A 13,795-nucleotide genomic window follows, 5' to 3' on the forward strand; every position below is an offset into this window, starting at 1 on the left:
TGATAATTGTTACTTAACTTAAAACAAGTTCCATACAACTCATAATTTTAAGTCTAAGAGCAATAAATTGTGTAAACGTATTCAGAAGTCCTTTGGTGTAAAGTCCAACATCAACGTGTCCTTACTGCCAAGGACACGTAAACAAATAAGTAAAAAAATAACAAAAACGTAAACCTCTCTTAAAACCTAACAGTCCTCTAAAATTGGTCCCAAACTGTTGAATATTTAAAAGAAAGCTACTATTTATCGATGATCGTCTACATGTAAAGATAATTACAATTTTACAATCTTTAATTTATATTTTACCATAGTTTTTTTTTAGCCATCCTTTTAGTATTGCAATTAGTTCTACCTGAGTAACTGTTACAAAAAAATGAAAATGCAAAATTATAAAATAAGTAAGGTACTGAATAAACACGGATTTTTATTCCGATGTAATAAGCACATATTATCATAAAAAACGCCCTTGATTCTTAAATCAACCGGGAAGTAGCATCCCACCAGCTATTTCCAACGCGAAGATTAGAAGTTGAAAGGCAATAATACATCACTTCAAAAGCAACGTCTATCTCAACAAGCATAACATCTATTTCTAAACTCATTACAAAGGTAGAGCGAAGTGGACAGTCGCCAAAGACCGAAATACCTGAGTGTCCCTTGCCAATGCTGCGGCAGTGGAAGCTGTAGGTGCGTGGTGTGTGTTATTCATCAGTCGTACTGCCGTGTTGTGAATAGTGAAGTTTTGTGAATTGGTGTTTGGTGATTGGTGACAGAGTTGTTCGGTTGGTAGGTGTTTAAAGGGAAAAAATCGCAGGCTAGAGTTTGGGTTTGGTTGATCGGGGTTTTCTTGAAGTAAATAGGCCTAGAGGGATGTGTAAGTGGGTGCACTATTGAATGACCATTTAGCTTAAATTTCTACTTGAATTCGACATGGGGGGGGGAATAGGCTATTAAGCTATAGTGTAGCGAATGCTTAAACATATTTTCCGTATCCCCCTGCACTTCTCAATGAATACACCTAATGAATTATGGTCTGACATAGTGTTGAAACAAATATATTGCATGTAAAACCACCACCATTGAAGATCATATACCAGTTAATAGCGGCAATTTTGTATAGCATTTTAAAATATTGTAGTAAACCTCGTCTTTTTGCAAAACAACCCGTTTAAGATTCTTACGACAAAGCTAGACACCCTGTGAATGAAAATAACCATTTTATTCTAGTGAATGACTACGGTTCATCTAGTAAATTACCTCAACCTTTTAGTTTTAACCCATGGTCAAATTCTTGTTATAGTGTTTCGACGGGATTTTCGATGAGATTTTTTTTTTATTCATAGGACACTTAATCTATCAAAGACACCGTTTCAAAAACTATGAAAGAAAATTCATCCAAATATAGTTAATAGCCGAAACGGTCATTCACTGGTTGTATCATTGTTGTAACCAAAGGTGTGATTCATTAAATGGCCGATTGTTTTAGATAACTGTTGGCTAGGGATATTGTTCATGAAATGAGTGGAGAATTGAATGATAATTTTATACGAAACGGTAATCCACTGATTGTGCCAGTAGGCTATTCAGTAAATGGTTTCTTTAAATAACTGTTGGTGAGGATGTTGATCATAAAATGAGAAGAGTATTTTATTTGTAATTAGTATGATGTTATTTTGTATGTGACACAGTCATTCACTGGTGTACTCACCCTACTGAAATTTCTTGTTAATTGTATACAGGAAAGCAGTTAACCATTTTGATTTTAGGTTATACACTAATACGAGGCTTCTTAGGGATATATTTAAACATGTTAAACGGTACTTAAAAATTTCCTTGTACTGACATACAATAATAAATCTAATTAAGTTACAATATTTTTGAATCATTTAGTTTGTACATTTTAATTTAAAAATAAAGTTGAATCATATGCAAAGTAGCCTATACATAAGTTAATTACGGAGTTAATGAACCATATGATGCAGTCAATGTAGAGTATAAACCGTCATAATATACAACACGTTTGGTATTATATGTGGCTTGTTTCAATTGAGGTCAAGCATAAAACTAAATGGGAAACATTTGAGAGGTATTTTCATTTGAATATAGATTGAATATTGAAATTGCCAAACAATTGTTTAAAGAGTTTTACAGGAATGTGTGTGTACAGGAATGTTAATACAGTTATTAAAAAATACTTATTAGGATTTAAAAAAGTATGTTTGATTTTGATTGTGAAAGTTACATAATGGTGACCCAATTTTGTATCCTTATTTATCAAAGTCATTTTGTATTTTAAATTTAAATCGTGTACTTGTCTATAAGTTTTGGCTCCATTCTGACCGTAATTTATGCGCCATTATTTAAATATAAATGTTGTCCTTTGAGAATTCTATTACTGTAAACCAATTACTAATTATTATTACATTTGCACTTGTATAAATTAAATAATTATCATGTATGCAAATTATACTCTTTTTGTCAATATTTAAAATATTAAGGTGAAAATACATGTTTAATGCAAATGACTTTATTATTTTTGGAGAGAGCGAAGTCGTTAACTAAAGTTAGTGTGAAATAGTTGTACGTTCTAACAATTCAACAGCGTTCATTATTTATTTGCACCACAGAAATGATTCTTAATATGTTTTACTCCTCAGTTACTATCGTTACACGAACAAGATATTTTAACCTAGTTGGTTCGTTTGTCCATAAAAAAATGTTAACACTAATATCAGATGTGATATAAGAGAATGGCAAATAAAAGTAAGAGCCTAATAGAACAATAAAAAAGTAAATTTTAAATATACACAAAGGTCGATGACAGGTTCACAAAACAAAACAAATACAGTGTTAAAAATAATGTTTGTGAAAAACACTTTACCAAAGCTTTGTGACATTTATTTTGTGTGACTATAAACATAAAGTGAATCAGACAGACAAGATACAGAAAGATCCCTTTACAAATCTCGTAGGTTTTCATTTAATCGGGAACGAAACTGTCCAATGACATAAACCGCATGTGACAGGGCTTTGCAGGATTAAATGTTCGAGTTTTTATTTATATTTATGGACATCCATTCGGCTTTTACGACTTGGAAAATAATCCTGTAGGATCAAATGTGATTCCCAATATCCTTCATTTGATTCATTCGTTTTAATTGAGTTTTTCAGCTCGCGCGCTAGTTGTATGAATGACGTTTAAATATTGTAGCTTTTGAAAATGCAAATATATTTTCTGACATAGTAGCAAAATTTAGACTTTTATAATTCTTATTCAATTACTATAAGGTTTTTGAACCGTTTGCTTACTTTTTTAGTATACACAAACAAAATACACGATGTATTATTTTCTATATTCTGTGCTACCATAGTTGTAACATTTTCGTAAAAATTGTTATATATTTTATTTTATTTCAAACGTACTTGGAGTGGAAGTAGTCTATAACTAGCATTGACTACTTTTATAATAGTTTGGTATACTGACAAAAATCATAAGCCATGAAAGAAATCCCGTATATTCTAACACCCTATGTTAGGTACCTATAGTATCAAATTAGCCAGGCTACACTTTATTGCATGGAAATATAATTCACCTATATAATTAAATGTGCTTTCACGTAATCACACAGATAAAGTTTTTATAAGTCGTTTTTCCTCTGAAAATATATTTGATTTACATAATATATGAAAAGGTTATATTTTGCTAACGATATTAGGGTAACATTATAAATTTTGGTTTCCCCATGGTAAAAAATCACCATATTTGAAGTTATACAGTTCAATCCTAAAATTTACGATTTTTGAAGATATAGCCTGTGGATATTATTGAACAGAGTTAAACGCCTAGGTTTCTACGTTGGAACGTTATCGTCAGTCCTTTTGTCTTATTTTGGCTAAACTTTTAGTCTTCCATCTTTTACTTGAGTTATTGTTGTTTTGGTATAATTTGTACAAACATTGAACGCATATAAATATCTACAAGGGCATTAATGAAAAACTATGAGACAAAAGAACTAACGATAACAATTCGACGTAGAAACCTAGGACTCCACTATAAAATAAATTGGATTGTAAAATAAGCCTTAGATTTGAACAATATACGATAGTGAGCTCAGTTGACAAAAAGTAATAATGTCTAGCAGCGTTTAGATTTTCTATAGTGTAATACAAGCTCTAACTGTACTCAGTAGGAAATTTAAATTCGACCTGCTATTTATATCTCATACGAAAATAGTTAGATATTGGTCCTTACTTAACCGTTCAAGAGCAAATATTCTGACGAGGGACTGAATTAAGACTTATAAGTGGATCAAACGAATAACTCGCAGAAGCACTAACGAAGCGATCGATATTCAAAGGTAAATTGGAAGAGAAATTGTTTGACTTTCCCATCCACCCAATAGTAGTTGCAGTCCTGCAATTAGGCTATGAGGGTCGGTTGAATCGGGTCAGGATACTCCCGACCTTCCAGGTATTGTGTACTTTCAGGATTAAATTCAAACTAATTCTCCGTACCTTCTCCAAATAATGAGAAGAAATTGAGAAGGATACGTGTATTGTTTAGAGGACTTCTAGTAGAGAGAGACAAATTTATTAGTAAAACAAATATACAACCAAATTAAAACACGTTGTTAAGTGAATTTGTTTTAGTTTTTACTTTGTTAGTTTCATACTCTAATCAGTCTAATCTAAATAAATATACTTGTGTAAAACATTCAAAAGCCAAACAAGAGGAACTTAAAACACATGACAAACTGTTTGAAAAGAATTGTTTGAATTTGAAAAGAATTTGAAACTTGTATATATGAATGAAATATGATTTTAAATAAATAATAAAACTGACATAGAGCGTTGTGCACATACTTAAATTACCATTTAATTTTACTATGATAATCAGTAAAATGAGTCGAATGTCTTTGGAAATTATACACAAATAACAACTATAAAACCGAGTGTCTATATTAATAAACTTTAAAAACAGGAACTTTAATTCTACCAATTTTTTTCATTCCATTATACCTTTCTTGGAGTGCAGCAGTTAAAGGGCTATTGTTCCATAACTTTGCCGTATAATGGTTCCATTATTGAACTTGGGACATTTACTATTGGTAAAAGTTTACCGAAACACTTAAGCTGCGATTTATGTCGTTGCTGTAATGTTGATTCCCAACTAAAATACGAGTTACGTTTGTACTTGAATTAACTTAAATGATAAACAAACAATGTAACTAATATAAGATAATACTATAAGATCTTCCTGAGTTAAAATATATTTCAACTATGGGCAAAACTAATTATTTACTGTAATTCATACCACCACACCCCGTCAAACAAAATTTTAATTTTTACAGGTAAGGATTGACAAGAAAAATTATTACCACGCTAATCATAACTCTAATTCTAGTAAAAGTAGAAAAGGAATTAAAACTGTAGTCGACGAGAAGTCTAAGAATAATTTAACATCCGTAAAGTAACGTTGATTCTGGATACAAAAGATTATGTTTAATATTTTCAAAACGTTTTAGGCGTTGCTGATGGCTACCAAAATAAAGTAAAAACAGTCTCGTATGTATTTTGTAAACAGACCGCAGACAACAAAGAAGCAGACTGTCTAGTTTTGACGTCCAGCCAGAGTTATTTATAACTCCGGTAGCTAGATAGTTATATAGTGTCATTCGTCGAGAATATCCATCATGAGATGCTGCTTTCGGTAAATTTTGAATTTATAAATGGTCCAGGTTTTTGAGCTGCATACTATTCCTCACTACTTCCGTGTTTACTAAATCTAATTTTTAGAGGTCAAACCCCTATTTATGAGAAAGTAATGATTTTTTCGTTCCAGACCATTGATTCTTGATTCTAATATGAAAATATATATATAAATATACATATATATATAAACACAATAACCTTAGCACCTGCCAAAATTTGTCCCAACTCTTAATATGTAATTTTGGGTTTTGTTTACAGTAAGAAAAATTAAATTTTAGGGGTTTCCAGGAGTGAGGAATCGTCATCATCATGCCAAATATACGTCGCTCTAAAAACTAAAATGCAAATTTTAGCTTGTGTTTAAACATGTAAAACAAACAAATACCCACCAACAATGAGGGTGCAAAAGTGGTGGTTGGAAGCGGTGGTTCTTCTTTTCGCCACTGGATGGCTCTGCCTTTCCACACCTGTTGGGAAACGTTCTCCCCTCTTACCGCACTCTTTGACCCCTGAGAGCTACGAACTCTCCCTGAACCCGGACATCATCAGGGGAGTGTTCCACGGCGTTGTGATCATCAGTGGGGTTGCTGTTGCTGAGACTTCCGTCATAGTGCTGCACTGCAGCAACCTTCTGTTCAACATGACTAAACTGTCAGACACTACTGAAGGCGAAGAAGTGGCGGTCCTGGGTGTGGAAGAAGATGAGTTTCTGCAGCAGTGTCATCTGTCGCTCAACAAAACTCTCAGGGTGGACCATGAGTACAAGTTGACTATAGAGTTCATGGGGATCATTGGCCATGATGGGTTCGGTCTTTACAAGGACTTCTATAAAGAAGGTGGAGTTAGGAAGTGAGTAGACTTAGCATCGTGTTCATACTAACATGTGTGTATTTTGTAACGTAATTAAGTGTTATTAGGAGATTGAATACGCTAACCTGTGGTAGGAGTGAGATTAACTTGAATTTATTTGCTTGAAATTTCTTTGTTTGCTCAGATATACCAGTAGTTATATATTTAATGAAATATATAACTAGTTATATATTTCATATTTAATGAAATTTAAATAGTAGTTTATATTTAATGAAATTTAAATAATACATACCGGTACTTGTATTCTATTAATTTAAATATATATATATATAACAGTAGAGTAAGGAAAATAATTGGTATGTACTGATGTTTGACTAACATGTGTGAGGGTACGTAGTGAATTCCTACCTAAATGTTACTAAGATAGTGAATATTACAACGTTCTGTTATGTGCGTAACTACTTACAACGTTTTGCTAAGCTGGGTGTAGACATACTAATATTAAACTAGTTATCATTAAGGCTATATTGTATAGCAGCAAAACGAGTAAAACATTCTGTAGGAATTGTTATTTTGAGAGTACAATATTGTTAGGAATAACCCGTATCTGTCAATCTGTCAATCTGTCAATAACCCGTAAATATTATTCGTGTTCTATCAAACTATTTTAGTACTATATATTTGTGTATTCACGACAAAATCATTTTAAATAGGTCATAAATTGAATACGTTTTCTTAGAAAAATTCTAATGTGATTAGACATATCCGTTTAACCAATAGAACTAAAAATACACACAGATATAAAAAAAAACTATATTAGGTACTACAAATCTATAACTGTTATGCATAATCTAACTATTGTATGTATACATGTACTTATCCAGTAATAGGATAGCTCGCTTTAAGTGTTTAATGGAATATTTGGCGATCTAGGTATGTCGCAGTATCAAGTAGGACAAATGCAATTGATTGTAAAACTCTGTCTCAGATTTATTGACTCTAAAAGTTTCTAAAAGCTTTACAATCCACCTCGACTGATCTTTTAATCCCGTTGGATGAGAGTCTTGCCAAATGACTGGTTTAATTTGTGTCAGACACGAGTTTGGCAAACTTTGGCTCAGAGATGCCAACCTAACAACCGAAAACTCAGTCGTTTGTCCTTGATCAAGAACAGTTAGTTAAAATTTAATTATTATTACGAGTATTCTCTGTGTAAAAGATACTTGTAGGTTGTGAAGGTACTTATAAATTACACGTAGGGATATTTACAATTGTGCGTAATAATGAATGAGTATTTACGAGTATATACACTAACAAGCAATTTTATGTTGTTTCACTATATTTCAAAATAATTGAGTTGATTAAAAAAACTAAAAAAAAAATAATTTTTTAACCTTGCATAAAATAATCTACTGAAATTTATTACAGTATTGTTCGAAGTTTTTTAATGCGGACTTTTTCCCTCACAATGGTGAAAATCAATACACAACGTTTCAGAATCTGGAATCTGATACCGTCCTCATCTAACAATACTCAACAACCAACCTAAGAGAGTAGCAGTCAAGTCATGATACAACATCCAAAATATAACCATTCACAAAACAAAAAAGATCAATAGGAAAAAGGAAAATAAGATTTAAGGTATTTATTACAGTAGATACAAAATAGATTTTTTCTTAGTGACCAATCTTACATTTATATAAATACTCTATTTTCGGAACCAAAAAACAATAACATTAAAAAGACTGTTTAAAATGCACCCTAGTAACTTATGGAGAGTGTATATTTATTTATTTACAAACTAATAAATAATGTTGGTGAATTATAAATGTATTCTTATTACATTAATTTTAACAAATAATCGACTTTAAATGTTGTTTCTAAATCCTTAACACTGGATGAAGATACGCAAAGCAATATACAAAATATTATTTATTTTATTTTATTTATTCCACTAATTACCGTATCAATAGCCTAAAATTCATAATAAAGGTCTTACACTTCCTAAGGTTATGCTGTTTAACGAATCAAAAATCTAACTACGTGAAGGCTGACGAGATGTTATTTGGCAAGGTTGTCAGCGATGCTCTGGGGTGGGAGTTTTGCCAAAATGTCTGCACCACTTAATGTCGTACTTTGTCTTGGGTTACACCCTTATCTACCAAACAATCCTCCAGACATTGTTCAACTATGCAAATCTCAAAGATTTACATGAATTAGCTGCAGTGTTTTGCTGACTTAATTTGTAACCAAGAAGATAACAGTTAAGAAAATGCATTAGTAAATAATGATTTTTTGAATGAGATTAACATAAATTAATTTAATCATGAATGTAATATTTAGTAATTAAAACTTAAAAGTCAATAGTCTTAATAGGATAGTAGAATAACACACTAATGTTAAATATGATAACAATATGGTTGTAATTAATTATTGCAAATAATTTATTTGCTATAAACTTTGTGCTTGTTAAGAATAATAACGATCTTCGAAACAAGTTATGACGAAGGTCTTTCAAAACAATAGCCTTAGTATTTAAAAAAATTTAATTTTTCATAGTGGATGCCGAAAATGGTAGCACACTATGCGTAGGACTATTATGATTTCACTAAGATATATTTGGGACTATAAATATGTTACGTTTTATTTTTTTTAGCTTATGAGTAAGTTACGATTTATTCTTGTTTGACAATGCATATTAATAAATGTTTTGGTAAATAGCTGCAAAGTTACTTTTTAATGTTACTAACACTATAACTAGCTCTTCTAAGTACAACCATGTCAGTGACAAAATCCTATACCTAAGTACCTGGATGTGGATATACATAGAGGTAGAGGAAACACGCTTGGGACGATCGTGCGCTTTCAGCTATAGTATATTGTGCCGGAAATGTGTATTTTGTCCTAGACACCAGCACTGGTGCTGGACACCACCTAAGTGTCCCATTGAATGTTTCCTCGGTATCTTACTCATCTGTGCATGATATTACTAAGTAGTAGCTGAAATTACGGTAAACTTCTCTGATAATGACTGTCTGCAACAATGCCGAAACGTGAATTCTACGTTGTCTATGACGTAACAACATCTAGCTAGATGAGCTGTTTCTAGTGTTAGTGTTTTTTTCGTTTTTTTTTAAGAGGTTGGTGGCCTCTTTTTAACCTTGCATTTGCCCGTCCACATAGACTAAAGATCTACATAGACTACAGGGCCGGTACAGTACAAAGGTGAACTGTACTGATAAATTTTTGTGGCAGTGACCAGGATCCGAACCCACTACATCGCTGCCTTGGCCCCGAAGTCCGTGACGCTAACACTCACCAATGCATGTTAGTTACCATGCATATTATATCTTATTAGTCTTACCAAACCCAACTATCCTCTCATAACTCCATGTTTGTCACAGACAGATACTGATGACTCACCTACAACCTAACTACGCCAGGACGATGTTTCCTTGTTGGGACGAGCCCCACTACAAGGCCCAGTTCCTGGTCAAGGTCACGAGAGGACGCTTCCCCACTGTGCTCTCCAACATGCCAGCTGTCACCACCTCCACCGCCACCACCAATGCCGCACCTCTAGAGTAAGGCCGTGAGTCACTGATTTTCATACGCTTGCTAATATATTGATATTGCTAATATAAAGATTGAGTAGAAATACAGTTTTAACTGTTAATTTTGGATTTGGAAGATAAATTTAGTGATCTGGTTTTTAAAGATCTTTAAAACAGGTCCTCCTTCTTTTATCTCCACTTTTCCTAGTACCATGTACCGAAAACGCGTCTGTAAAAGGTAAAAATCAATCAGGAGGTGAGCAGGTACAGTACAAGAAAGATCTGAACTGATACTTTCTCTACGTTGGTACCGGTAGTTAGTTTCTTAGTCCGTTGCTTTACTGACTGAGTAACTGACTCACCTAGATGGTGAGTCACGTCAGTGAGTCACCTGGGCGTGTTTATTTACAATTTCAACGCATTTAGTGGCAAGTTTCACTATAGTTATATCTTTATCACTCAATTCACCAATTAGAACTAGAGTATCACAAAGGCATATATCCATGTTGGGTGTACTTGTAAAACTATGACAGAAATTAATTATATTTAAACTCTTTACTTTGTTTAATCAAATTCGTCAACATTATAAAAACTCAATTTCAAAATTAGGTATCATAACTGTTCATATAGCTTAATCATAAATCAAAGTTATTTATTACATGGACTTTGGGCACAGTAATATTGTCAGTTAAAATAAATACATACGTACAATCCGTATATACTTTGCATTATGAGATTTCAAACAAAATGAGAAGGTATAGTCTTGATAGTTTTCAAATAACTCCCACACTGTGTAGACTGCATTCACGATCGAACAGGCATTAAGTTTGCGTTTCATCAACCAAACTACATTTCACTGTCTAAAATATTTTACTTGCTTCCTAATTAAATAAGTATCCATACCTATGTCTGAAAGTTATGAAATAACCCTCACCTTTCCAACACACAACGACATCAGCTGTTCTACACATTCTCGACTATTCTATTGGTAATAATATGCTTGGCGGCCAGTCCAGGTTGGGTAGAGTTTGAGGAGACGCTGCCCATGTCGCCGTACCTGCTGGTAATCGTGTGGTGCGACTATGTAGCCCTGATGGAGCCCACTAGCAACAACAGAGTGTGGGCACCGAGAGATAAACTGCACCAGGCTCAGCTGGCTCTCAATATCAGCTGTGTGGTTGTGGAGCAGTGTGCCAGGTGATTGTTATGTTTGTTCGTTAAAAAAAATCAAAATAGTGGAACAATTTACTTTTAGATACTAAGAAGGATATCATAGCCAAGAGAATCAGCTGTTGCTAAATTTTCATTCAAATAGAACTTGGTTGAATGATCCGTTAAAAATGTCTCATTGTCAATAGTCCTTTTGTCTGTTACTTTTTCATGTATTATAACAGATGCAATGGTTTTCGTCAGTTAAGTAGTCATTTTGGCTTGTCTTGGTTAAGAGTATGAGTACTACATAAAATGGGATTGACATTAGCACACTATGTCAGTGGGTCAATTTAACTATATTTATTTTTATCATAAAACTGGTTCTACATTTTACATTCAAAAATACTATTGGGAAGCAAGGTCCTTAAAGAGATAGCTTAAGAGTTTTTTATATGCACTAATGTGGGTGCAATTTAAAAATAAACAAAATATTATAAGTCCTCTTGTTCTAAAAAGGTTCTAGTAACTGATGACAATGAACTTGGACAAATGTCCAATGATTTTCAACATACATTGAGTATCTAAATATTTTCGTGACCAAAAGCTTTACTAAAACGCTTTAATGCTTTAGTGTCAAAGGTAAAAAAAAATTGACATAAAACAATTGACTATTTTTTCTTTTCCAAAATGTCTGCTTACATTGTAATTCTTATTTAAAAGTTTAATCAAAAAAGTGTTACATCAAAGCTTATCAAAAACTGGGCTTTGACAACGAATCAAATGCAGATGCGTAAGACGTTATATGCGATCATATTACTTAAAACTAAGTTTTTTCTGTGTGATTTAATTTTAGTTAGAATTATCAACGAAAATGTATCAATACATTTCTTGAATCAAAATAGAGTTTTAGTAAGTTTTTAATAGTTAGTCGTTTTTAAATATACTTTCTGATCCATCTTTTATATTAATCTTTTACCGTTTCAGATCATTTTCGATATTTGGTAGACAACCCTAACTGTAATTTGAATTATATAAACGCTATAGAAGACACTAACAATTACTTGATTTAGGTACTTTGGCAGAGATTATCCTCTACCAAAGCTCGACCACATTCCTCTTCCGTCGCTAAGCAACGTCGCAATGGAGAACTGGGGAGCCATAACCTACAAGTAAGTAGAAATATTTAAATATAAGTATTCCTAGTAGGCCAATGACAATGAAAAACTCACTGCCTAATTTGTCTTTATTTATTTATTTATTTATTTACGGCAAACACCATTTTACATTGTACTTTGAAATTTTTTACAGATGGCTAAAAAAAGATGACGTAATAATACATGCGTGTGACCATTACAGCTATCTACTACCTACACTTAAAATTAACGAAACAAAGTTGAGAAAAAAATATATGATAAATATCACAGCAAGTGACAATAAAGACTAGTTAACATGCAGGAACAATAATAACAATAAATATTAATGAAGTAGAGACTAACAATAAGCAAACCCAAAATTATGAATTTCTACAAAATAAATACATAGTATGGAGGCAATAACAGCAGGTCTAAGGTTGAATTGCGGTGTTTTCGAGGCATAATCATAATTTTTTTATTGTATGTAGCATTGTACACATTATTCCTCGCACGCAACCTGTTAACAATCGTAATGTTAAGATTTTTAAGACATAAGCTCATAAGTGTATTATGGAAAATCCAAATTCTTTATAAAATTATTTGTGCATTTAAAGAAAGTATGTGCTTTAACTTGAATTTACTTAAACTGAGAAATGTAAACATATAAACATCCTTGAGGTATTATATGTTAATGTTCAGTATTATATAGTTATTGAGGTAGTTTTTCATTTTAAGATTAAATTCGCCCACATTATAAAGAAAAACACATTCACGTATGGTGAGGGACGTAATTTATATACTATCAACTATATAATGAAAAGAGGGGTGAAATCACGAGTGTTGCTACTTCGTGGCAACCCCAGTAATAATTGACACCACCAATATGCATGATATGGGCTAAGTAGTGCTCACTTCACGTTCAAAAGTTCACCAGTTCGATCTTGAGAAAGAGCCTTAGCTTTTTGATTGTTTGCAACTGGAACCAGATTTCCTTCGTCGTTGGTTATGACAAAATAAATATCAAATCTTATTTCACAAAGAGTTTTTCTCAATCGTGAGATTACTTAGGATTTACAATTAGCAATATGCACCTACAAAGTCTGCAGTTGGCGGCAGCCAATCACTAGACAAGGCTAGTGCGACGTTGCCATATCGCCCGTTGACGACACTAATTAAAATGCTAAACAATATTTTCAAATCGGCTGGTATTATTAGATTTGGCAACACCGCTGTCTTCAATGGCTCCTTCGAAGTCACGTGGTAAATAGGCTCTTCCCTAACTGCAGACTCTCATGGTCATGATTGCAAGTTTTGTGCCACTGTAATAGCCATCGGGGATGTGAGTTGGTCTAGGTAGAGCTCGGGACTTCAATCCCTGGGGTCCCGGGTTAAAATCCCACCAAATAGATTTTATCCAAGTGATAATGCTACAAC

The 13,795-nt window shown here is 32.9% G+C and overlaps 1 protein-coding gene across 1 annotated transcript; it reads left to right on the forward strand.

Moving 5' to 3' along the window:
* The first annotated feature begins 716 nt into the window (after positions 1 to 716).
* LOC128985106 (aminopeptidase N-like) lies at positions 717 to 12,401 on the forward strand. Its single transcript, XM_054404487.1, has 5 exons — positions 717 to 786; positions 6,066 to 6,561; positions 9,927 to 10,106; positions 11,088 to 11,273; positions 12,299 to 12,401. Exons 2-5 carry the CDS (start codon positions 6,107 to 6,109, stop codon positions 12,399 to 12,401), a joined length of 924 nt encoding a protein of 307 aa, XP_054260462.1. The 5' UTR covers positions 717 to 786; positions 6,066 to 6,106.
* The last annotated feature ends 1,394 nt before the right edge of the window (positions 12,402 to 13,795 follow it).

This window comes from Macrosteles quadrilineatus, unplaced genomic scaffold (assembly GCF_028750875.1).
Source record: "Macrosteles quadrilineatus isolate MER2022 unplaced genomic scaffold, UCM_ALF_1.0 Scaffold_2__2_contigs__length_208266976, whole genome shotgun sequence".
Lineage (NCBI taxonomy): Eukaryota > Metazoa > Arthropoda > Insecta > Hemiptera > Cicadellidae > Macrosteles > Macrosteles quadrilineatus.

Coding starts and splice junctions, on each gene's coding strand:
- LOC128985106 (XM_054404487.1), top strand. CDS start 6,107: ATGAGGGTGCAAAAGTGGTGGTTGGAAGCGGTGGTTCTTCTTTTCGCC. Junction 6,562..9,926: donor AAAGAAGGTGGAGTTAGGAA/GTGAGTAGACTT, acceptor TGTTTGTCACAG/ACAGATACTGATGACTCACC. Junction 10,107..11,087: donor ACCAATGCCGCACCTCTAGA/GTAAGGCCGTGA, acceptor CTTGGCGGCCAG/TCCAGGTTGGGTAGAGTTTG.